Source organism: Antennarius striatus, chromosome 11 (assembly GCF_040054535.1).
Source record: "Antennarius striatus isolate MH-2024 chromosome 11, ASM4005453v1, whole genome shotgun sequence".
Taxonomy (NCBI): Eukaryota; Metazoa; Chordata; class Actinopteri; order Lophiiformes; family Antennariidae; genus Antennarius; species Antennarius striatus.
The window spans coordinates 14,167,501-14,195,275 of record NC_090786.1 but is presented as its reverse complement, the minus strand read 5'-3'; the positions used below and the strand labels follow the sequence as shown (position 1 = coordinate 14,195,275).

The 27,775-nt window shown below is 39.4% G+C and overlaps 1 protein-coding gene across 9 annotated transcripts in view; it reads left to right on the top strand.

Annotated features, from left to right (window-relative positions):
* Positions 1-27,775, top strand: part of khdrbs2 (KH domain containing, RNA binding, signal transduction associated 2) — a 93,506-nt gene that overhangs the window by 14,466 nt on the left and 51,265 nt on the right. For all 9 annotated transcript variants that reach the window (XR_011037273.1, XR_011037271.1, XR_011037274.1 and 6 more), the window contains 2 exons: positions 14,086-14,202; positions 23,546-23,692. Coding sequence is in view for 5 of the 9 variants with exons in the window: in XM_068326763.1 (XP_068182864.1) it covers positions 14,086-14,202; positions 23,546-23,692 (264 nt within the window). In the remaining 4 variants the exon portion in view is untranslated. The remainder of the gene's footprint in view (positions 1-14,085; positions 14,203-23,545; positions 23,693-27,775) is intronic.

The following is a 27,775-nucleotide window of genomic DNA, read 5'->3' as shown; positions in this document are numbered from 1 at the left end:
ACAGCTGCCGGTGGAGAGCCAAAGGCTTCACTGCCACTGTGAGTGAGAAACCTGCTCCTCTGACTTTGGCAGGTAAGCCATGAGTAATGATGTAGCAGCTTACATTTCCATATAGCATCATTTATCTCACTTCTACAAGTACAGTATGTGCTCCATGTGTTTTATGACTGACAGGCAGACAAACAGATTAACGTCGTGAGCAGAAACGCTTATCTATTCATCCCAGCACAGTCCCTTATACTCAGGTTCCTTCCAGGCTTTACTTCGTTTCATCTGTCGTTTTACTGATCTTTGCGCCCAACTGTTTACATCAGTTGTCTTCCGGAATTGAAATACTAATCAGTAATAAAAATAATTAGCTAAATTAAAATGATTCCTAATTATTAATAATAATAATATTTAATGGTAGTCTAATGCACATCTATGATTTTGTAAAATGAGTACCTAAAAAAGGATTAATTCTAACATCGCAAAGAACACGAGTCATCTGATGTTAGTTTGTGACATTCTTTGGTTTTCATTTCCAGGTTGTTAAAACAAGAGCTTGACCTTGTGTCTGGAGACACTTTCTATTGCAGCTTCATACAGATTGCTGCCTTTAAGTGCTGATCGAAAAAAATAAAAGATTGCCACAGAAAAATTTTATACATTCATATCCACAGGAAGGTTGTCTTTCTGTGTGTTACTTGTGGATCAAGATGTGTTTATTAAGATGTGCAACGACACACAAATATATTTTTAATCCAGGTAACATGCAGTTGTGCCCAATTTGAGATGATTTTCCCTATAGTAGAGGAATGAAAGTGTCTGTCCTCCAAATCTGATTTGGCACAGACAGTAATTCACATTATACAAAACTGGCAGGACTCCTCTCTTTTTTAACCCAATGCCATCACACCAGTGAAAACGTCTCACACCACTTGTTTGAAATGAATCACCCCTTGTCACTTTTTATCTTGGTGTCGCTGAGACTGCTCAGTATGGGAGTTATGGAGATCCTCAACAAAACACAATCTCCATTTTTCAGTCCGTGTCCTCCACGCTGTCGAGTTCCTCTCTGAGGCAAGTCTCATCCCAATATCCTGTTTCATGGTCCTGCAGCTGTTCCATGAGCGGCCACATGATGCTGGTTTACTGATTTTGTTTGAGGAACACTCAGATGTCATACCTTAGTGCAGTGAGCCCCTCAGGAGGTTCAATATAAATCAGTTTTCTCCTGTTTCCTCAGGATTAGTGTTAAGAAAGTAATTCTGTGTTCAGGAACCTGCCTGTCTAATGAATCGATTTCCAATCTATAAAGCCAGCCAGTTGAGACAGCTCCTTGGGAGAGGAGACGACCAACAATATCTTCCCATCCGTCTGTTTCTGCCTCATTAAGTGCAATTTTTGTCCCATGTGGTACATTATTGTTCCAAGATTCCTGGTAATTGCTAACATTGAATTGTTTGTGATCTAGAACACATTCTGCAGATAAGTCTGGGTAACAGAGGTTCTTATAATGGCTCTCTCAGATGCTCCCAACTGTGTTTGTAAAGTATCGTTGACTCTTAGAGGGTTATGATAGATGCAAAGTGGTTTATGTATACAAATGTGGTATTTGTATTGTAAGTACCCATCAGGTCAAATGGGAAAAGCAATTTTGTTTGCCTTTTGGAGCCCTAAGAGATTATAGACAAAGTGTGGATTTGAGTTGCACTCACCAGGTGTTCCAGTTATGAGTCAGCTGCTGATTAGGTGGTCCATGAAAACCATCCCAATACCGGGGGCAAAATAAACTTGATAACCACTGAGTCACACAAATCATGTTTTGTGAAACAGTATGATCATTAAAAAAGTAAAACCACTGGCTAAAAATCTTGTTCCTGTTTAATGAACATAACGGTGCCAGGTCTGCAAAATAAATAAAGCAGTGCAGTCCTGGGGGATGAAGAACTTGTCCAGTAACAGCCTCTGTAACCTGCAGAGTCAGCACCACACAAGAATGCAGTGTCACTTAAATGTCTTAAACATCTGGCTAACATTGCACTTTCAGTTAATGATAATTAACAGCATTAAGCAAATCTTTGATCAAGTGCACCAGAGGATTAGGAGGGATGAGGAAAGAAGCAGTTATGGGCTTGAGATGCACCACACAGCAAATACTTCACAAAGTTTGAGTGACACTTCTGTGACAATGTTTGATTCAGAAGTTAAACTTCAAATTCAATTAAGTTTAATCCATAATCAGAACTAGACAATTCAAATTTAAAACACATATGTTTTACGTGAAGAACTGGTCAATGTTGTTTTGTTTCCTTTTTATTCTGACAATATGTTGCCTTGATGAGAGGTATGAACTAGTTTACAGTAATTTCACTTTGGATCCGCATTTCTGCTACTCAATAATGTTCAGTTGTGGAAAATGTCATAGATCTGTTCTTCACGTTTCAGCGATCTAACAGTCGTCACAGTGGTCTGCCATCTTACCGCAATGTAATTAAATGCAAAGTAATTAAATTATTACTTGAGAGATTTCTTCTGCTTGGTTTCAGATTTGACAACGTGACACATAGAAGATTAATGTCCTCTACCAGTGGAAAAACCAGCACTGATGAAATCATTCTTTATGCTACACTGACAGATACATCCTGTAGGCTGGATTCACTGCAGACATCTTGACATGTCATTGCAGGAAGAGCACAGATGTTTTTAATAACTTCAACAATGGTTGTATTTCATTGGCCAGCTACAGAGCTCTGACATCATCCGCTGTGTATGATTGGCTCCCTGACACACTTTACTTCAAAGAGCTCTCTTCACCTGTGTGATATATAATTATGCCTAATCAGTATGTCCTCTGAGAACAAAGTAAATTCTTTCCTGTTTTTTTTAAATTATGTGGTTTTATCGTTGCTTTTTTTTTTTTTTTTTAATGAAATCAACAAAATAAATCCCGCAACTGTGAGACTTTCATGCGAATTGATGATATCATTATGTAGGAAAATAAAAAAGATTTAACAGTAATGACAGTCAGAGAGTGCCAATAATGTATATACTACAGGGGCAAGAACAGGCAGTAAATTTAAGATCCTACAGGGAAAACCTGATTAATCCTGATGGTAAACACCAGCGCAACGAGACATTCTGTTCAAAATTGTAATTAACTATGATACTATAATATAATATAAGACTTTAAATTGTGCCGAAAGTAGCTGATGAAGCTTTAGCATAGTTTTGGTTTTACTTGTCAACTTCCAGGTTGTGCAACTGTAACAGTAATGTTTCCTTTGGCAAGATATATTTCCCTACTTTATTTCCTCACACGTGTCACGCATCAATAGATTTACATGTCACACTAGCCCTTCATATTTCACCATCAGAAATTCATTGTGATCTAGCTGCTGGAGATAATTACGGAATATATTGACTCAAAATAAGATTGTTTTACCTTCACTGTCAGCAACGCTGTCAAACTACTTTACCAAACTGTCAGCATCAAAGGTTGCATAAAAAGTGAGGATTTTTCTGTCAGTTCTGTGTTTTTACATCACCTCCTGTATTTGAAAGGATACTAAATCAAATTTCAGACAATGTGACGCTGCAGCTGCTGTGCCACCACTTTGTTTGAATCAAACCTAGAGCGTCTTGTTCCAGACATTCATATATATCATTGTCAGAGGATGACTTGGGTGTTTTTATGCTGCAATCTGTAAAATGTAGATTACATTTACGATTGCCATGAACATATTTGCCCTTGGAGTTTTGCTCCAGTGACCTCACCCTTACTGTCTATCAAAATGTCCCCTGAAAAGATGATGAAATCACAAAAACATGGGAAGAGGAACTGTATGCATCCCATTCTGACACGTACATAGATTGAGAGTGAGCTCATTGTCTTGAAATGTACCCAGAGATCAGTACTTACTCAGCAAAAAATATGATTAAGATAATCGGTATAGTCATTTTCATTATCTCCTAACTAGAATTTATCCTCTGCTGTTTAATGAGACAGCTTGATTAGCATCTCATATCCAAGGGGCATAAGATAGATTTTCACTGTCTGCTAGTCTGGGTCCAGTGCTGGAACAATTCATTATGTGTCTGCAGCAAAAAGTTATCAGAACATTTTTTGTTCTTTTAATTTAATAAATTTAGGTCTGTTTCTACACAATTAAACATGATAGATACCTCTTGAGGGCATTTCTTTAATCATGCGTTCTGCAGGAACATGCATTGCCCACGACGCATTTTGTCCTCGGGTGTCACAGTTTAGAGCTTATCAGTCTAGGGTTATTGTGACCTTCAAATGGAACAGTAGCTGGGCGCTAACCATAGAGAAATTCCATTTTTGTTTGCCCAGAGATGTCAGCGTCCCAAAGAAAGGCCTATCGCGGAAAGGTGTTTTGCTTAGATAAGTACTGAATACAGTAGAGCGAATGCAGAGTGTGAATGAGAATGAAGCAATTGCACGATAATATCTCATTTCATCTTTGGGATCCCACCGAATTCAGTGTTTGCGTGATGACTTTGTCTGTCACAATGTTACTCATGAGATATAATAACAATAACATGCCACAATTGAGAAAAATCTTCCGACATACACGGAGCCTCAGCTCTGTGTACATCAGAAGATTCCAAACAAAGTTACTGGTTGTAAAAGACTGGGAGCTACATTTTTTTAAGAGTAAGTGGAGGCCAACTTGGATAACAATGCAACTACAAATTCTTGCTGATATGGCTCAGTGTGTACATATTCACCCCCTATCTACATTATGAAGTGATAACCCATCATTGTTGTGTTTCCAGCTTGTCTTGCTATTCCCAAATGGAAAAAAATCAACAAATTCGTTCATGTTTTTAAGGCTGTTTTCACAGCCACACATACATCATCTTCTTGAGGACGAGACAACCTGTAATTGTTTCGTCTTCAGCTGCTTATCTGAAATCATGGGTCATAGGTTTTTTATTGGAGCCTATCCCAGCTGACATCGGGCAAGAAAAAGGGTATACTCCAGATGAGTCACCAGTTCGTCTCGGCTAGACAAAACACATGGACAAAACACATACATCATCTTCTTGAGGACGAGACAACCTGTAATTGTTTCGTCTTCAGCTTCTTATTTGAAATCATGGGTCATAGGTTTTTTATTGGAGCCTATCCCAGCTGACATCGGGCAAGAAAAAGGGTACACTCCGGATGAGTCGCCAGTTCGTCTCGGCTAGACAAAACACATGGACAAAACACATCGTCCCGTCCGTCTATCTATCTATTATCTTAGCTCCTCTGGTGTCTTTTTTTTTAATTTACTGAGCCAAAAGCACTTGTGAGAAACTAACTTAATTATATATATAAACTTGCGGAAACCCGTGGAAATTCCGCAATAAAGCAATGTTATCTGACTTCATACCAAACATATGAAAACAAATGTAATGGTATTATAAACCAAGCGCACCCAACGTAGTCAAATTCAACATGGTGACGTAACGACTTTGTGTTGGCAAATCATGGATTGCACTGGGTGGGCATTGTGAAGCCGTAAATGAATGAAAGTCCATGTATAGACTACAGTATAGTGATGGGCAGATGAAGCCCCATGAAGCATTGAAACTTTTCATTCCAGTCGGTTCACTACAGTTCAAAGCTTCAAGAGGCTTCATTGGATCTAATAAAACATCTACTAGATGCTGAAATATCAGTTAGCATGAGTGTGAAGTGTGTGTTATTTTGCAGAAGGCCTGTGAATAAAACTGTCAGCAAAATAAGGAAGTATACAAAACATGTTTATTTTAGTGATGACAGTGTGTGTGTGTGTGTGTGTGTGTGTGTGTGTGTGTGTGTGTGTGTGTGTGTGTGTGTGTGTGTGTGTGTGTGTGTGTGTGTGTGTGTGTGTGTGTGTGTGTGTGTGTGTGTGTGTGTGTTTAAAAAATAAAAAAATAAAAAAATCTATTAATAATTCCCTTAGGGAAATTACTTTTAACTCCAAATGCTTACACACGTATACAGTACACGTATACAGTACACGTATACAGTACACACACACACACACACACACACACACACACACACACACACACACACTGGCAGTATGGAAATGATAATTTGGACATGACGAAAATGAAAATATAATGGTGTCTTGTACTGTAATGATCTTTATTAATGTCACTGTTTTTAATGTTACATGCCGGTGAAATACATGAAGAATATAAACAGCAGGTTTAACACTTGTCGAAATACCCTCACTGAAGTGTATATGTGCTACCATGGCTGCAAAAGGATTTTACATTAATTAAAACAACTTTCACTGAAAGGAAGACATTGGGGTTTTTTTGTTTTGTTGTTTTTGTTTTTTTATCACTTGGCCACGTGACCAGCAAATGTAGCTGCAAGAAGGCACAAGCCAGTGTCTTAATGTGCCGGTCCCACGCCCAGACAACTAAGACTGGCCCCCTTGTTTTTACACCACAAATTATCCACATAAAAAAATTCCATCTTTAATCAGAGGTTTGGCAGTTGTTGCTCTATATTGTTTAACATGTAGTCCTCTATTTTCAAACATTCAACAAACAAACATTCAGAATTACGAACAATTGCCAACTGTTGTCCTGTAGTTCCACTTTCTGCGACAACCCCCAGGCAGCAGCACCATTGCGTTTGCAGAGCTCAAGCACTCGTCTCCCCCTCTTGTTGTTTGTTGTTGTCTTTGTCAGCATCTCAGCACATCCAGCATTGTACCTTGGATACTTTACTGTTTATCATGGATAATAAACAAAGGCTCGTGAAGATAGTGGTAGTGGTGACCATCTCTCTGATAACAATAATTCCTCCCCTTCATCCTCCTCTTCCTTCACTCGAAGGGTAAGCTACTTGCTAAAATACCATAGAATGACTGTACTCTGAAGAGGTAAAAAGTGTGGATTTGCGCATCTTTATCACAGAAAAACATAAGTGATGAAAATAAGTACACTACTCTGTATATGTAGCCTTGAAAAAATTTATTTGTGTCCATCCATTCTTTTGTTGTGTTTAGTTCCCTGTTTACTGTATTTACAAGCTCAAAATAATCATCACTACTAATAGTATGCAAATAGTATGAGTTTCAGTACTTTGATTGTGTTAAATATATCATTTACACTATGTACAGATTAAACAGTTTCGGCCCCAACACTGACCCCTGGGGGACACCACAAGCAATGCCGAGTACATCTGATGAATGTTGACCCATTTTTACAGACTGTACCCGCCTTGTTAAATATTTTTTTAACCAGTCCCCAGCCAACCCCCGAAATCCATATCTTTCCATTTTATTTAGTAATACTGCGTGATTAATAGTATCAAATGCTTTTTTCAGATCAATGAAGAGACCAACTGCATACTTTTTCTGCTCCAGTGCATTAGTTATCTCTTCAATAGCTTCAGTTATGGCCATTGATGTAGTTCTTTTGGTTTGAAAACTATACTGACCTTCATTAATTATATGATGTTTCTGAAGTAACTTTTCAAATCGATAGTTGAAAAGTTTCTCTAAAATTTTTGAAAATTGAGGCAAAAGTGAGATTGGTCTGTAATTAGTAAATGCATGTTTGTTTTCATTTTTGAAGAGTGGAATTACTTTAGAAATTTTCCTTTTGCTTGGAAAACAGCCAGTCTGGAACGACAAGTTATAGATATAAGTTAAAGGTTTGACAATATTTATTATTACTTTTTTAACCAGTGAAATGCTAATGTCATGATAGTTGGTGGAGGACTTACTTTTACACATCTGCACGATGTTTGTCACTTTCTGCTTTTTTGTAGCTGAGAGGAAGAATGAAAATGCATTATTTTCAATAGTGGACTTTGCAATTACAGAATATCAGCAACTTGGGACCAACATTCACAAAAAAAAAAATATTTATTTACTACATTGTTCATATTATAGTCTTCACATTTTCATCAATAAAGTAATCAGGGTATGTCAACTTTGAGGATTTTTGTTTGATTACGCTATTTAAAGCATTCCAAGTTCCTTTTATATTTTTTTTATTTTCATACAACTTTTTTTGATAGTATAATTGTTTGCTTGTTCTTATAATACCGGTTAATTTATTTTTGTACTTCTTATGTATTTGTTCCACTTCTTTTGTTTTTACTTTGATAAAAGATTTGTAAAGGTAGTTTTTCTTTCTACAGGAATTCATTATTCCTTTGGTAATCCAAGGGCTTTTGTGATTTTTTTCTTTCACAACATATTCTTTCACAGGGCAGTGATTATTATACATGGAAGTGAAGATGTCTAAAAAAGTACAATAAGCACTGTCCACATTCGGGTCGCTGCACACTGAAGTCCAATCCTGGAGCGTCAAACTATTGTTTAGTGCTTAGATCGTTTCATCAGTTAATATTCGTTTAGAGATTTTTGCCATAGTGTATTTAGTTTTCTTGAAATTACCATCATACAAAGTAAAAACAGGTAAGTGGTCAGTTATGTCACATATAAATAGGCCACTAGTGATTTGATTTCGCAAAATATTAGTAAAGATGTTATCAACGATTGTGGCACCATGTGACGTTATTCTGCTCGGTTTTGTTATAGTTAGATACAGAGATAAGCTGTACATTGTGTCAGTGAAGTCATCAAGAGTTTTGTGCTTGGTTGGGTTTAACAGATCAATGTTAAAATCACCTCAGATAAATATGTTTTTCTGATTGACAGTTGAGCACAGTTTACCAATCCAGTCTGTGATAGTTTCTATATCTGAACCAGGTGCCCGGTATACACAACTCATGATGATATTTGTTTTTTGTCATTTAGAATTTCCACTGTTAAACATTCAAATAATCCCTCCACAGCTGTTGTCATATTAGTTAAAACTTTGAATTTAACAGATTTATGAATGTATACGCCACCCCCCCTCCTGTTTTACCTACTCTGTTTATATATCTTAATTCATAGCCATCAAGACAAAAATCAATACCTTTAGGCTCAAAATTCGTGTACATGCTTCGACTATTAAAATGGATTATTGACAGGTTATCTGCTGAATCTACGCTGTTTTCATAATGTTCTTGGGTGAAATAATTACAATTTTTAACTAAGGCAGAGAGGACATTATTATCAGGGTCTATTTCAGTATCTGTGGTGGTGTGCTCTTGATACTCATACATTTCCAGTTCTATTTGTTGATCTTCTGTAACATGTCCATATGGGTGCTTGGTGTAGTTTGTGTTCTTGGTGTGTTTGGCATTGTGATGATGAGGAGTCACAAGCTCTATCAATGTCGATACTGTTCAAGATCTTCTATGTTCTTTACCACCAAGAATTTTGCTGCCTCCGGTGACCCATTTAGTTTGATGAAGATCTTACAGTTTGTTACCCAGGTTTGTTGAATCTTGCCTTGTTTTTTCAGTTTCAGCCTTGTTTTTTCAGTTGCGCTTATCCTTTTCTACGTTCTGGAGGCGTAGTTGTTTCACCTCCTCCAGCAGCCCCAGAAGCTGCTCCTGCTGCGTTCTGACCGCAGTCACATCGCCGCAGAGAGTATTGAGAGAGAGTTTTATCTCCTCGAACTCCTCTGGTGTGGGACTTTTCCTTGGTGGGGGCATTCCAGTAGTTTGTGAACTAAAGCATTCAGTGGCAGGGGATACTACAGTCTGTTTGTCAGGGCGTTCGCGTTCCCTAGCTCAGGTGCGCTAGCTTCCAGCACCGACCAAGACAAACAAAAGTCCACAGCGAAACACCCGGATTAAATTATAACATGCAAAAGTTAATCTTAAAGTAGTCTGAATTATAGCAATTGTGACAGTTATGAGTCATGCTTAGCAGTAGATATTGGAACTGTATATGTTCATTCATTCATCTTCTTACAGCTTCATCTGCTGTGGCGGGTTGCTTCACGCCTTTAGTCAGCTGGAGCCTATCCCAGCTGACTAAGGGCGTGAAGCGGGGGAAACTCCGGTCACGATGCCAGTGCACCGCGGAGCCACTCAGAGACACAAACACTCACGCGGGAGTGAGTTACCTACGGGCAGTTTGGAAAGGCCAGTTAAACTGAAGCGCACGTTTTTGGAGGTGAGAGTAAGCCGGAGAACCCGGAGAGAACCCACGCAGACACGGGGTGAACATGCAAACTCCACACAGAGTGGGACTTGAACTCGGAACTGCCTTGCTGTGCGGCAACAGCGCTACCCACTGAGCATCCGTGTCGCCAGAACTGTTTATGTATAATATAATTACAGGTACAGGTATGTTTTTATCCATATCAATTTACAGTAACATGATATTATGTGCTTTTAATAGTTTTGTAGTGATTTTAAATGTCCAATATTTGTGGTGGACAGATGTTAAGTCAGGTGAAATAACGTAAACTTGATTACTATTTTTACGTGGGCTTTTTAAATCGACGAGTACGACTTAATTAGAATTTAAATGTACTGCATGTTGTTGGGGTTGTTTTGTTAACCTTTTTTTGATGTTGTCAGGTTGTCCCTCTGTAGGACCCTAAATGATGTGGAACCGATAATATCAGGGTAGATTTCTGCAGGGAAGCTTTAACTGATGCTACCATTGAAAGCAGAGTGTTTTGCTATTTGATGTTAGCTATTGGTCTAGTTATCTGACAAACTTAATGAAAATAAAACAGAGTAAGCAAACATAAAGTGGTGTGTCAAACTTTTGATGACCAGGAAGTGCATCAGCACGACATTCATCTTGACCGGGATTTGTGAAGTTCTGCCCTGAGATTTGCGATGTGAAAATATGAATCAACTTTTCTTTGTTTTAACAGCAAAACATTACTTATTTGAACATTTCCATTAGAAAGAGCTTTAGTAGCTGGTCATCTTCATTTGACTTAAGTTGTTGTTACTTGTCAAAATTGATAAAAATCATATTTGTTTTCTGTCTTTGCTGCTAATTAACAGAAATTATTGGACTCCTTTGTGACATCCCTCTACTTGAAGGATCAGCAAAGAAACATATGGATCATTTTGGTTCCTTGCGCTACTGAACACAGTTGGTTTTGTGTGTGTGTGTGTGTGTGTGTGTGTGTGTGTGTGTGTGTGTGTGTGTGTGTGTGTGTGTGTGTGTGTGTGTGTGTGTGTGTGTGTGTGTGTGTGTGTGTGTGTGTGTGTGTGTGTGTGTGTGCGTGTTTTATCATTATTTATGTTTCAGTGAGAGAAACCAGCCACCACTTTGGCAATTGTAAAGTTTCCCCTTAATGTCACATATGCTGAATGTGATGATTTAGATTTCTTTCTGAAAAGCTTTGTGCGTTCAACAGTAAATATCTTGTGATGAATACAAACACCAAACAACAACATCCATGGAACTGATGGAACACATTCCTCTGATAGGCTCAGAGTCCAGTCATCCTTAGATGCCATTAAAGCATAACTCTACCCCAGGCGCTAATCCTTCTATCAGACAGGACCTGGACTTCCCCAATAGCACAGCTCGCTAACCTGGGAGTAAGTGCCTCAGGACATCTAAAATGATGGCGGGCCCCAGTGAGATGGATTAAATGGTCCCTGTGCTCATAAAACTTAAGAGCTTGTATTACTTTATTTATATGTGCAGCGTTACAGCATTTTACATAATGTCAATAGGGTCATTCTTTACATTCCCTTAATTCTAATCTTTATCGATACTTCTTTTTAATTACGCTTTTTTTCACCTATTGGCTCACTTAAGCAACTTTAGAAAACAAAGTGCACAGATTGTATGTTGTGCTGTGTTCAGAGAGATTTCATGCCTTGTGGTGATATTGTATGAGATATACAGCCTGCAGTAGAAACAATGCTCCTTCATCAAAAAAAAAGACAGGCATGGCTGTCCTTCATCACAGAAACTACTATTGTCTGTCATTATTTCATTATTGAATCCAGCCACGTAAATGTAGAAGAACTCGTCCCAGAACTAATCTGTGTCAAATGACAGATGCATTTTGTTTCCCATGGTCAAAGCATGTATGGTGGCCCTGAGAGCTCAGTGCACTGTAAATTAAATTCATGCAAACAGACAAACCACAATCAAGTCTATTCAGAAAATACAAATCACATGTAACATTTTGAGAAAAAAAATCCTTCAAAGGGCTAAAAACAACCAAATACGCTGCACAATACAAGGAGAACCTGTTTCCAGAGAACAGTAAAAATTAATGCACATAGCACCCTTGTTACCTCCACCAAGGATGTTACATTTTCACTAGTGTCCATTTGTTGGTTGGGTTGTCAGCAGGAATACATAAAAACTGCTGAATGGATTTCCAAGAAGCATGGTGGGAGGATGGGTCTGGGCCAGAAGAGACCCCTTTACATTTTGATAGGAATCAGGGTAACAAAGAATTTCTTCAATTCTGTGAGGAAACATCATTTTTATTTCATTCTCAAGGAAAGAAAAAAGAAAATCAGCCAAATTTTAGGAATTGGTGTTTATGAATATGTGCATATTGTTGTGGATACAAACAAAAATTCAGAACAAGCAGCTTAAGCCTTGTGGTTACAGAATTGTAAGCTTGATTTTGGATAAGGTTCGAATGAATTAAATATATTAAAACAGCACTGGTGGAGGCATGTGTTAATTATCTGTCCTTTGTGTTATATGAAAGCACCAATTATCACTATATTTTTGTTTTTTATTCAGTGTATTAAATGCATTTCTATTTTTTATTTGCTGCATTTTCAGCACCCCTCCCATCTGATGTTTTCATACCTTCCAGTGTTGAGACTTCAGGGGGCACATTGCATCATTTCGATCCTCATTTAACACTCTACCATGCCCCTCTCTCAAGTCCAAATTGCTCACTATGGAGCAACAGAGTAACTCCAGACATTCATTAGCTTAATGAAAACAGGCCATTCTTCTTTTACCGCCCAGTGAGCACGTATTTGGCATAACTGCAAGTACCATCTGCTCCAGAGTTCCAAACCAGCTACAGGAAAGTCCTGTTGAAGACACCCCTATGAAGAAAAGACATCCACAAGCGTATGTTAATTATTCGGATTAGAGGATAGATGGGAGGGCAGCTTTTTCATGTAAAGTTGGATTTATCACCACGTCTTTGGTGATTCCTGATCTGGAGATGTAACATTCACTTATGGTCTTAATGATGTTCATGAAAGAAGCTGAGTGTGCGGTTGTTGACTGGAGCCGCAGTAGCAACACAGCTGGCAGTGAAGTTATTAGCCGCTCAGCCTCAGTGGGATCGGCTGCTTTGTGAAAAGGTTAATATCATTTTAGGGTTGGCCAGAATGTGTTGTGGTGGGCGGGCGACCACCTGTTCAGCTCTAGAGGGGGTCTTTTCTCATCCAACAGCAAATGCTTGAACAATTTATCACAACTTTAGGAAATAATGTTCAGGATAACAAGACTAGAGTAAGTGTGAAGAACTAAATGATTAAATAGAATTTTCTCTTATTTTCTAGAAACATCCAATTTGACTACAGATGCGTTATTGTGTCCCTTGGATTTATCACCACTAATCTCAGCGATGTTGTGCCTGCAACATCCCCGAGCGACTTCCCTCAGCATGAGCACTAGCTGGTCCACAGCAAAATGGAAAATGACAGTCAGTGCCCCGAGGCTTGAATGTAATAGTTTGTCATCGGGATAGTATTACTTAATTTCCCACTGGGAAGAAAGTCATTATTTCTGACTTTATCTCAACACTGACCCCTGAAATGGTCTCGGGACCATTATTGGTTTGTGCCCATGTTCACTTTTTTTTGTGTCCACCTGACATGAATGACCCCAAATGCCAACACATTACTTAGCGAGGGAACCATTCATCCAAATGGATGTATGTAAACCTTAGACCGGACTGCAGATGAGCACCCCATTTACAATTTATGTGCTGCAAATGAGGACAATTATACTGATTTGGCACTGGGTGGCTTTTCTCACATGATGATTTGTGAATGGAATGTGATATTATATTGATAGTAGATGAGTAATGACCAACAAGCCTCTTCTGTCATAAAATGTTTCACCAAGTCCACCACACTTCTTTTATGTTTTACACCTAAATGAACAGAAGCATTTTTCTCATCTGTAGCTCTAACTTTAATTGTTGTTGGTTCTATATTTGAGGCACTGATAACGTGTCTGATGGCTCTTGTCTTCCGTGTCACAGTTTAATTTTGTTGGGAAGCTGCTGGGACCACGGGGAAATTCCATGAAGCGATTACAAGAAGAAACCGGAGTGAAGATGTCCATCCTTGGCAAAGGGTCCATGAGGGATAAAGACAAAGTAAGAAAACATTTGTGGTGAAATATGTTTGTTTGGCCAGTTCAAGATATTGATGAAAAGGTGTAATTTATACGAACAAAACCCAGTGGAATTTTCTAACCCAGAACGTCCAGAGTGGGTTTAACAACTTTCATTTGACAGATAGAAGATAAGTCAGACAAAACATCATGTTTTTTCTGCCTGTTGTTTAACAACGTTTTCTGTAATAGCCAATTGTGAATGCAAAATAATGAATCTCTTTGCCACAGTCATTTATCCTGCTGACTTGTGGTCGCCTGGAGGCGAACTTATCTGAGCGTGTACACAGACAACCTGCTGGATCTTGTTTTCTCACAGAAGTGCTGCTATAGGGTTACATACTGTAGCTATCATTACTGTAGTCTCCATTTCAGACATGTAGACATGACAAAGTTCCCAATGCTACCACCTCTATGGGGAAACCAGAGCTGCATTTGAGTACATCAAGCACATGTTGACACTAAAACAATGCGGAAGCTGTTAGAGCTACTTTAAAGCCACTATGATCAATACTCTTATAATATAAATTGGCACTGCTTTCTTTGGAAAGCCATATCTATAATGCATCGCAGGACCTTCATAGTGAATTGTAATGCATCCATATTTCTTATCACTGCACTTTTACGGTCATGTAATGCATGCTGATGAACAACACACCGATCTTAAACATTATACATGGGACTTGGGTAGATATTGGTTATTATTCCAACAGTTTTTACTTACATTTTGACATCTCACATTATTGTCATGACACTACTTTCGACTGTCTGTGCAATCTTAGGTTGAAACATACACTAATTGGGAGTTGTTTAGAGTTTTCAGACACATAAGAGGCAAACAAAATAGCTTTGTTCAGGTATTTAAAGACAAATATTGAACAAACTTACAGGCAAGAGTCTAAAACTGAAAAGTAATCCAAACGCACAGACAAAATCCAAAATGGGGAACAGTCCAAGATGCAAGCAAATATCACAATCACAAGAAACACAGAGAATATTGCAAACACAACATTGTCAGGAGGACAACAAATCAGAAACCGCAGCAAATCACAGTGAGGAGGCGAGGGAGATCGCAGTGAAGAAATGTAGGACAATGTGACAAAGGAGAGCACAAACATTACAGGGAGATAATGCGACAATGCTACAATGAGACACAGGTGGGAACAATAAGACAGGAGCAGACACAGGGGGCACCAATACCAAGTCCCAATCATTATTTACCCTACCCTTCATTGTCAAGCTTCCCTCACCCTTTGACCTGCCCCTCCAAACAATTACGAGGGTCAGGGATTACTTGGAATGTTTATCTCGGAGTAGGGATAAACATTCCAAACAGTCGTCAGCAGGAATGTTACATTAAGCTTAAGACGATTATCAAACCTGTAGACATTTTCAAAAACATTGTCACTCACTTACATGATTTCTGCAGGTAGTCAGATTAGATGCCTGGTTTACTCAAACATCCCTTGAAAACATGAAAATATTCTAGTCCCATACAAACCTGTCGCCACTACAATTATCCTCTAGTGACAAATCCAACCTTATTCACCGGACTGAACAAAGGAATAGAAGAATACAACAGTTCCTAGGACCTTGCTCTTCAACACTGACATACTTCACAGGAATGAAAGTGAATTATACTGTATGTTCATGTCTGACTTCTTCAGAAAGAATTTTCTAAATATATACATCTATCACCCCAAAAGGAATTCAGTAACTTTGTCAAAGGAGACCCGAGAAATAATAACAGACAGCAACTCAAAGGTTTTGTTAAGAGTCATAGCTGTAACATTGGAACTGTGTGTGTGTGTGTGTGTGTGTGTGTGTGTGTGTGTGTGTGTGTGTGTGTGTGTGTGTGTGTGTGTGTGTGTGTGTGTGTGTGTGTGTGTGTGTGTATTAAATATAAAAACTTTTCTCTAGAAACATGGTGAATTGATGAGTCTAAACTGACCATAGATTTTTTTTTTTCTGACTGTTTTTTGGTCTGACTGTGTGATAAACTTTTGACTTCACACTTATAGTCAGTGGGATAAGCAACCAGCCTCCCCGCAACCTTTCACAGTATAAGTAGTTTGAGGAAAAAAAGAATGACTAAATGTAATGAAATACAATTCTATTTCATGAATAAGTTCAAGAGAAATGTTACATTTACAGATAATTCATAACCTTGGAAGCCGCAGCTGATTAAAAAAAATTCTCCCTGCCCACTCAATTGCCGCTGCAGAGCTTTTGATCATATCATTTTATTTTCCTCAACAGATGGACTTGACCACTTTGAAAAACAATCTAATTTGTATTTTACCACAAGCTCTATGTTCATATTGACCAAAAAATTGGAGATTAAAACCTTTTTGAAAACTTTTTTCTTTTTTGCTTCTACGTAAATACACTGACTGTTAACTTTGGCCTGTTGTTTATTTTTGAAAAGAGTGAATTCCTTTTACTTTCTTTATGTAATAATTTTTAAAGGGAGTATTTATGAACTTTGGCTTCATGCCACAGATTTTATACAGTCTGATTATATTCTGAATTAATTTCAGTTTGTAAAGTTAACTGCAGAGAAGCTAAAATACATCTAAAAATCATTGTATGCACGATGCATGATTTACTTGCGACTAGCAGGCAGTATGACTGTTTATTAACTATTAAATCAGTTACCTGACTGATTTCATGTATGGCATGGGGGGAGTGGTCTTCAATGGGGGAGTTATATCAGATACATTCTAGACAACTCAGGAAATATTTTCTTATATAAACTCAGGAAGGAGGGGAAATATGACTCATATAAGACCCATTATACGAGCCTGGAAAGAAACCATTATACTATACAATCAGAGAAAAGTGTGTTTATGGAGATCATTGTCACCTTGAATGATTCTATCCACATTTTAGTGCAGAGATTAGTATATAATGGTTAAATGTAGATGGTGTAAAAGCCTGTGTCGTGGTGACACACAGCTCAAGTGACACAAACTGATGTTGTTTTACGGAACATTTATGAGATATAAAATATAATCCAACATCAATCCCACCTCAATGACCACAGACATAAATGTTAGATCATTATGTGTGATTGAATCTTACACACAAAGTCACACATCTTTACATGATAATTTGCCCATGTGTCTCCAACCCCCTCCTTTTTACTTCATGCTACAGACACGTTTAAATAAAACAAATACATTTTATGTAGGAGGAAGAAATAAGAAGAAATAAGTTACACTCCAGCCACACGATCCTCTGACGAGGAAATAATCTCCACGTCAGTATCACTAACATAGTGACATGGTGTATTCACCTGCAGTCTGAGGGAGGAACATGGTGCTGAGAGCAGCACAAAAGACAGTAATAAACCCCTAATAGGACACCTATCTGATACACTGTTTGGTATTTTCTGTTAGCGACATTGATTTTTCTGACCATGTCTGAAGGACTCTGTGATGAGACTGACAGTTAAAGGTCATGACTGGCAGGCTGGAAGGCTTTTGAGGCAGCTGTGTGGTGCAGACTAAGCCAGAGTCCCATAACAAACAGAAGCACAAGTCATCATACATTACTGCAGCCACATCCTGTTCTTCAGAGTGGTGCCTTAGTCCTACAATGGGATAACTCAGGTAGGGCATACTTAAGAGAGAATCAGCAAGCTAAGAGCTAATTTCATTTCTGACTTCCTAAAGTCATAACAGTGCAAATGTGTCTCACAGTTTCGATCATTTAAACAGCTCAAAACTCATGTTCACATTTTGATCTCATTCATAATAACCCAGGCTCTCTGACAGTGGCTGCAAAAGACTCTTTTGAGTGGTAGAGAAGAGCTCTGTGAGACAAGGAACAACAAAGTCCCAGATAGTCTGCTGAGAGTTTAACTGGCTGTCAGGCTTCTCCTGACAACCACCTTCATGTGTCCTTGAGCAAAGAACCCAAAGCAGAATATTTGAGGTGCAGCATCCCTAAACACAGGTGAATATTTCAAGAAATGTCTTTCCTCTGCAAATTTCGACTGAATAATTCATTAAGTAATTCAGTAAGCACCAGCATTTGTAACTGGCACTGTAATTAGAAACTTGTCTCTGCTCCGGTTCTGACAACACCCTTGATTTGCTCAGCTCAGAATTGATTTTACAATTAACTAGTTCTTTTGAAAGACCGTGAGGACTTGCCCCGAGCTGTATTACAAATCTTTTAAGCTGTTAAAGCCAGTGTGAAGCCTCGAGCATGGCCCCTCAAGGCCTGGATTGAGCTCTCCCTGTCATCAAACTTTCAAACTGTTGGAAATTGGAGTTCAGATTAACGTCGTCCTATATTTCAGTTCCTTCTTGTATACTTGCTATAACTCAGTGCCCCCATATGAGCTGAATATCCACCTCTTTATACCACGTCTTTTTTTTAGCCTTTCACCCTTCGAGCTTCTCTTGGTTTAAGGCTTTAGAAGCATAACTCTCGCTGTGTTTAGTGTATTTAATCAAATTTATGACACCGTTCAATCACTCACTTATGTAAAGCTCTTTTTGGTAGGTGAATAAATGTTATTGCAGGGATATTACATCCATCCATCCATTTTCCCATTGTCCTTTAGTGCCTGTTCTGTTCCATGGAGGGCTAGAGCCGATCCCAAACATTGTGTAAGGAACACAGGACAAAACTTTCATTCATTGGATAAATTTAAACATCATTACATAATATTTAACTCTCCATTAAACAAGTGATATTGAAAAAATTACATTAAAAAATCGACCAGCTTTTAAGTTTTTGTTGTAGTTTTATGAAATACATTTTTGCTTAGTGTAGTCATCATTGTAATTCTCATCAACTGTAAGCAAAAGTTACTTGCTAATTAATAGAGGGACACATTTTGCTGTTGTTGTTTTTTTTCTTATGAAAACAACAAAATAACACAGACGGAATTTCTAATAAGAAAACCTGGAAATATTTTTGATCATAATAAATCTGCTGTGAGTTATCCATAGTCATCTTATAATTAAAGCTAAAACGAGTAAATGACCTACTATAGTCTCTGTCCTGTTTGCACCTGCATTGTCGATTCATAATTCCATTCTCTCTCTCTCTCTCTCTCTCTCTCTCTCTCTCTCTCTCTCTCTCTCTCTCTCTCTCTCTCTCTCTCTCTCTCTCTCTCTCTCTCTTTATCTCCATTCTACATTGCTAATTTGTCATACCTCACCTGTCCAGCAGGGGGCCACGGTGTGTCTTCCTGCCCTGCACATCAGTCCCTCATCCGCCAATCAGTCTATTGCAGCTTGTTACCTTAAAGAGGAAATTAAATCGTGGATGCTGTTGAATATGACAGTTTTATGTTTTGCGATGTTTTGATTCTCGAAAACTATGTATGGATTTTTTATTTTTTTTTGTCTTTTGCTGGGGTTTTTGTGAAATATCTCATCTCTGTGAGGCGGCAGTTTTGTAATTTATCTTTATCCATTTGACTTTTCTGCAGCAGAAAAACTCCATCCATCAACTCAGACAGGCTGAAATATTGTAAGCTAACCAAAGGAACAAAGGCTTGTCTAACAGTGTTGCTTTTGTTCGAGTTTTTTTTAGCCTTTTTATGTATAGTTTTCTTACTAATTACGTCATTTCAGCAGCCGGTTGATAACTAGTTTCTTGTCTGAGCCCTAAGTTAGTCTCTTGTGTAGGTTTTTGTGTTTTATTTTTTTTACTTGATTTTAACTCTCCAAGAGCCTCGCATAGCTTGTTGCCAGCAGCCACCTAATCATTTGCTGGCCATCAAAACGCCTTGAACAATACACCATGTCTGGGTCACAAGATGTCTATCCATTTTATCACTTCCTGGAGCTGTTTTTGAGAGGAGCCTGCAGAGCATCTTTTACAGCAAATCAAAAAATTCAGTTTCTCCTGGAAGAATATTCAGCCTCCCCAACGCCACAATATAAGACTGAGCTCAGCCATAGTTTTGAGCTATTTCTTTATTGTTTCAATTGGACAAACATCAGCATTGTAGTGCAATACATAGCCATTACTGAAATAATTACAACCCCACACACACACACACACACATCACACGCTCCCACTAGTTATATTTTATAATTCCTTCTTTGCATAGAAACCTTGAATATATGTTGAGTCAAGACTTGAGCCATTGTCCCAGTCCCCAAGAAGGCAAGGATCACAGGATTTAACGACTACAGACCCGTCGCTCTGACATCTGTGGTCATGAAGTCCTTTGAGCGCCTTGTCCTGACCCACCTCAAGGACATCACTGGCAACCTCCTGGACCCTCTACAGTTCGCCTACAGAGCCAACAGATCTGTAGACGATGCTGTAAACATGGCGCTACACTTTGTCCTCCAGCACCTGGACTCCACAGGATCCTACGCCAAGATTCTGTTTGTGGACTTCAGCTCTGCTTTCAGTACGATTGTCCCAGCTCTGCTCCATGACAAGCTCTCCCAGCTGAACGTGCCCGACTCCATGTGCAGGTGGATCACGGACTTCCTGACAGACAGACGGCAGTTTGTGAGGCTGGGGAAGCATGTCTCCGACATCCGGACTATCAGCACTGGATCCCCTCAAGGCTGCATTGTTTCCCCTCTGCTCTTCTCCCTGTACACTAACTGCTGCACAAGTGGTCACCAGTCTGTCAAACTCCTGAAGTTTGCTGACAACACCACCCTCATCCGCCTCATCTCTGATGGGGATGAGTCGGCCTACAGAAGTGAGTTGGACCGGCTGGTGTCATGGTGCAGCAGGAACAACCTGGAGCTCAATGCTCTCAACACAGTGGAGATGATAGTGGACTTCAGGAAAGACCCTCCTGCCCCCCCCCCCCCATCATCATCTGTGACACTCCATTGACCCCTGTGGAGTCCTTCCGCTTCCTGGGCACCACCATCACCCGGGAGCTCAAATGGGAGCAGAACATCAGCTCCCTCACCGAGATAGCTCAGCAGAGGATGTATTTCTTGCGGCAGCTGAAGAAGTTTCACCTCCCTGTGAAGATACTGGTGAACTTCTACACTGCCACCATTCGGTCCATTCTCACATCCTCCATGTCAGTGTGGTTTGCTGCATCCACGGCCAGGGACAAGGCCAAGCTGCAGCGTGTCATCCGTTCTGCGGAAAAGGTGATCGGCCGCAGCCTCCCACATCTCCAGGAACTGTTCGACACAAAGACCCGCAGTCGTGCAGCCAGGATTGCCGCTGACCCCTCACATCCCGGCCACAACCTCTTCCAGACCCTCCCCTCTGGCAAGAGGCTACAGTCCATCTGAACCAGGACCACACGACATAAAAACAGCTTCTTCCCCACTGCAGTCAGCCTCATGAACAATGCCCTCCCCCCCAGGTAACCATCTGCCCATCAGCACTCTGCAAAGACAGTTTACTGTTTGGACTTCTTTTCTTCGCCTGCAAACACCATCCTTATACAGTAGATCTCAACTCACCGTAATGTGAATTGTAAATAGTTCTTCTATTCCTATTCCTATTCCTGTTCCTCATTCACGATTATTCTCTTCCACATTTCAATGCACCGACACTGCGTCAAGTTCCTCGATAGTAATTTTTACTGTAATTGGCAATAAAACCTTTTCTGATTCTGATTCTGAGTGTCTCACACTACCATTTATATAATTCCCCTCTACACGTTCAAGATACACAAAAAGCATCTTCTTCTTTTCCTTTCGGCTTTTCCCTTCAGGGGTCGCCACAGCGAATCAATTTCCTCCATCTAGCCCTGTCTTTTGAAACCTCTTCTCTCACACCAACTACCTTCATGTCTTCCCTCATTACATCCATAAACCTCCTCTTTGGTCTTCCTCTGGGCCTCCTGCCTGGCAGTTCAAAACTCAGCATCCTTCTACCAATATATTCACTATCTCTCCTCTGGACATGTCCAAACCATCTCAGTCTGGCCTCTCTGACTTTATCTCCACAACCTCTAACATGTGCTATCCCTCTGATGTACTCATTCCTGATCCTATCCTTCCTGGTCACTCCCAGAGAGAACCTCAGCATCTTCATCTCTGCTACCTCCAGCTCTGTCTCCTGTCTTTTCCTCAGTGACACTGTCTCTAGACCAAACAACATCGCTGGTCTCACCACAGTTTTGTACACCTTTCCTTTCATTTTAGCTGAAACTCTTCTATCACACATCAAACCTGACACTTTCCTCCACCCGTTCCATCCTGCCTGTACACGCTTCTTCAACTCTTTTCCACACTCTCCATTGCTCTGGACTGTTGACCCTAAGTACTTAAAATCCTCCACCTTCTTGATCTCTTCTCCCTGTAACCTCACTCTTCCACTTGGGTCCCTCTCATTCACACACATGTACTCTGTCTTACTGCGGCTAACCTTCAATCCTCTCCTTTCCAGGACAAACCTCCACCTCTCTAGCTTCTCCTCCACCTGTTCCCTGTTCTCACTGCAGATCACAATGTCATCTGCAAACATCATAGTCCATGGAGATTCCTGTCTAACCTCGTCTGTGAGCCTGTCCATCACCATAGCGAACAAGAGGGGGCTCAGAGCTGATCCCTGATGCAGTCCCACCTCCACCCTGAACTCCTCTGTCACACCTACAGCACACCTCACCACTGTCTTACAGTCCTCATACATGTCCTGCACCGCTCTAACATACTTCTCTGCCACTCCAGACTTCCTTATACAATACCACAGTTCCTCTCTGGGCACCCTGTCATAAGCTTTCTCCATATCTACAAAAACACAATGCAGCTCCCTCTGGCCTTAAGATACACAAAAAGCATATGCCTGTGAAAAATATTTCAAAACTAACCTCCAGCTTGTCCATCCTATCATTTTAATTCTTTGAATGGTTTTCTTCTTGTCAAAGCTAACCTTTATGTCTACCTTAACCCAGTAACCATGCCAGCAATATCAAAGTAAATGCTGGTATTTCACTGTTAGCATTTAGCTGAAAGCACTTCCCAAGCAGTCAACTCATGTCACAATATCAAAGGCAACTCCCAATAGAGCAGAAAAATTATGTGTCCAAACCAGCAATTAAAACATTACACTAGACCTTCACAGTTTGTGTTTAATCCATTGTGGATTTTTTTTAAAATACAGACAAAAATCCACAGTCCAGCAAGTTATATGAATTTAACAGTGGCAATGTTACTTGACTTCAATGTCCAATACAAAGAAATAAAAAATATCGCCATGCTTTTAGATGAAATTATGAAATAATTTAACTATTCACCATAAATTCAAGAACGTCTGCAATATGGCATATTATAAAATGTACTTAGCTCATGCAATTATTAAACAACTTGTATAAAAGTCATCTGTGCACCCACATTGTTCTGTTGCTTTCTTTTGGCTTACAGGAAGAAGAACTAAGGAAAAGTGGTGAGGCCAAATACGCCCATCTGAATAATGATCTTCATGTTTTAATTGAAGTCTTTGCGCCACCCGGAGAGGCCTATTCCCGGATGAGTCATGCCTTGGAGGAGATTAAAAAATTCCTTGTTCCAGTAAGTTCAGTATTTCACCTTATTTTTATTCCAGTGTCACATGTGAAATCCATCATTTCTCTACCAGGCCCATTAGCACAAAGCAAACACAGTCTGAGTTTGTTTACATTACAGTAAGATAAAAGTGTGAAGTTTTCCTCTGCATTACAAACACGACCTTACACTGCACCCATTTCCTCACAACTCTAAAATAATGTATTCAGCAATTAAATTGCCTCATGGAACAACTTGCAAGACTCCAGCAACTTATAGCCCGAAGAAATGCGCAATAATTAATGTGCATGTTGTGTATACTAGCTGATTCTGAGCTGTAAATATTAATCAAGCTTTGCAAATGTGACAAGGCTAATAGAGGACTTGTGTTGCATGAATCTACTTTATAGAGCTCGTGGCTCTTGCTATGTCGAGCCATTTTTTTTACAGTCATGTCTGCTCACTGCACCAGGAGGATGATCGTTCTGCATCTGCACTGAGCAGACACGCCCCCACCAGATTTTCGTTAACTCGAAAAATGAATAAAGGAAAAAAAAAGGTGACTCAAGTGGATTCAGGGCTTACTTTGACCCCATGCTGTTCCATGATCCATGGTTGAGCTGTCAACATGCTCAAACATGTCAAACAAGTTCTGACAGAATAGACTTCTTTTGTATGGTGCTCTGATGAAGTCCAACATGTAGCAAAATGTAATGTGTGTGTGTGTGTGTGTGTGTGTGTGTGTGTGTGTGTGTGTGTGTGTGTGTGTGTGTGTGTGTGTGTGTGTGTGTGTGTGTGTATGTGTGTGTGTCATTCATACATACATACATACATACATACATTCATACATGCACACACGGGCACTGATGGCGGAGCCTCCACTTTTGCTTAAATTGCGTAGTGTATTCTGAATATTTGTTATTTATAAGGTCAGACAGTAGCATTCACACTGGATTGACTCTGCTGCACTTAGTTTGAATAGGTGGGCATACTACATGAACACATATTCTAAATACAATTAGTCAAATTTCAGTACGGTCTAAAAATCATTACGGTACATTTCCCATCTCACTTGTGTCTTTTGGAGAGTGGGTTTTTTAAATTGTTTTTATTTAATTTAACTTTATATACTAGTTTTATCCCCAAAGGGAAATTAAGAACGCACACTCTAGTTAATGGTTTAAACGCATGCATACATATATTAGTGAGTACAGGCCCCTGTAGCACACACACACACACATACACAAGGGGGCCTATAGGCATGTAAGGGAAGTAGAGTGGCGTGCAGCTCCTTCCTGGTTTGCCCCAAATGAGCAATCTTTGTAAAGGGGACGGCACCTTGCTTAAGGGCGCCTCGGCAGTGCTCTGGAGGTGAGCTGACACCTCCCACTGTCAGCTCACCTCCGGGTATTTTTTTGGGGGCGGGAGCAGGAATCAAACCACCAATCTTGAATCATACGACAACCCGCTCTACCGCCCGCTCTACCACTGAGCCACTGCCGCCCGGGTTGAGCAAGAAAAGCAGAAAACGTCACTTTTAAAAAAAAAAAAATCAGCTCAAATATAAATCAAAGACATTAGAAAATTAAATCCATAGTCTGTGTTAAAAGATGATGACAATGATGCTCCCTCTCTTATGTGGAGAGTGAGAGAGAGCATCCTGCTGTTTGCCTTTTTTTCCCTCAAATTTACAAATGATATAACTGTTTCTTTGATTGGAATTAAAGAGGTACCGATTTAACACATCAAAGTTTGTTTACAGGTCCTGAGAGTATACTGAATGTATAAAAAAAGTTGTTTAAACCCTTTTGTATCTGTGAAGTTAGATGAATTGCCTCAAGTTATATCTTTGAGTCAGCGTTAGATGGAGCTGAACTTTTCAAAATTTAAATATTAAAATATTCACTAGTGGAGAGACAGAAAGCATTGCATTTACCTAAATTTAATAGCCGGCTCTTCATCTCAACTTCAAATCAGTAATTTGAAGATTGGACTGATCTGTCACTGGTCAACATGGATTGCATATAATATAGGACATTAAGAAATAATTCCTCAATTGAGAGATCCACCATGTCAATTCCAAAGTGACGGATACTATTTTAACATGCATGACAACAGCTGGTCGTCAGTTCAGTGTGGAACAGAAGAATATCCCACAGAAAATGCAACCCAGGAGAGAAGGTGGGCTGAATTTACGATCTTGTTACATACAGGCCTGGTTTCAGCCAGCTGGTGTGCAGCAATATTGGTTCTCTGTGAGGAAGACTCCCACTGCTCCAGTGACTGGTCTGCATCTGTCAGTATGACATTATGCTTCACTAAACTCAAAGTGATGCAGGCAGACGGAATCACAGTGACATGCCACTGTTTCCCACAATGCCACAATGTCAGTCATTTTACACTGCTGGACACAGCTAAAAAAATATAAAGACATGCCACAGTGAGAGAGCCGAGATGATGTCCTCTCATCTATGGACAAAAAACACTTGAACAAGTACTTTTTAAGTGCCATCACGTTGTGATGTATGAAGATGCTTCCCATTGAGCTCACAACTATGAAGCTGGAAAAGAATAACATTCAATTCCATTCTCATGTTTATTAATGGTTATTAAATTATTTTTTAAATGGCATGCACAAACTCCAAGAAAATCTCCAGGGAGAATTTGATATGCACAATGTGTGTCTGTTCTTAATTTCTATCATGAGCAAACTAGAGTACACAGAAATACAGTTTTTTTTGTCTGGTAAGTTTTATCAGTTCTTGAAAGGACTTATGAGAAGAAAGCTCGCCTTAACATGAGGTCTTGAATCTGCTGTGAAGCAAAATCTTACTGCTGAAATGTTGGCAGTGCTGTCAGCTCAGCGTTGGAAATCCTGAATTTTTAAAGAAAAATGCACAGAGAAACCTAATCAGTGGACTGATGTATAAATACAGTCTGAAACTGAGAAGCGTTGCAGAAGGGCAGGCGATCCTGCTCTCATCTGGATAATCTCTTGCCAGACTGTGGTTTGGAGAATTCTGGAACATAGAGGATAACAAAAATTCTTGGTAAAGAAAGGTGGTAGTGTTTGTCTTTGCATGGAGTCCAGTGAAGTCAAAACAAAATAAATGAGCTATGGAAATGGATTCAGAACTGATCTACCAACATTGAAAACCAGCCTGGTGTTGCAGAGAAAAAACATTTATGCACATTCATTGACATTGTTATCCTCAGCAAAGTTCCAGAATGTGCAGGTGTTCCGAACAATCCGGGACCAATTTATCTGTGAACTTTAAGAGGTGCCATCTGTAGAGCTACTCATCTTGAAAGAACAGGCCTTGTAAAATATTTTTTTACTTTGCATGAGAAGAAACTGTTTTCTTTAATAGAATGCATTATATAGATATATGCAAATGGCACAGTACTACACCGTGGATCATTCCTGGAACCAAAATAACCTTGATAGAATCAGTGATTCCTGTGTTCAATATTAAATCATTCCCTGTCAGCAATAGTGAAACTTATGCAAATGTGCAGCTTGTCTTAGGAGCTTAAATGAACTCCTAATGCAAAAGAAAAAAGGACAAGTACTGTATAATACAGAGATATAGGACATTAAGGTACAGAATAACAGCTGCTGCAGCTGTGTGACTGACTCTGGATTTGCTGACTTGCTTACTTTGGAAAGATAAGAAGAGCTTTCAGGAGGTTGATATGCAAAACAACATATTTGACACTGGACAATGAAACACTCTCTTACCAATGCTTTTGAAATTTTGTATAGATTTTTGAACTTGTAATAATGTTATATCTTTAGAATTGTAAGAAACTTTGAAGGTGCTTGTAAGAAGAGATGTTCCTTACATCTTTATGTTGATGTTGATGTGGGTTCTTACTGTGTTCGGGAACATTAAACATCACCCTCTAGAATTCTGCTCATTCAGTTCTGAGGAGCTAAAGCTATATAAGAGCTTTTCTGATCATTCATCAAATATGAGATGGTTCTGAGGCAGATGGATTGTGAGTCCTTATAGCGTCAGCTGATCTTCCATGAGATACATTTCAGCACATGGTCTGTGTGTGCTTTGAAGTTGAAGTTTGTTCTTTCACATCACTTTGAGCCATACA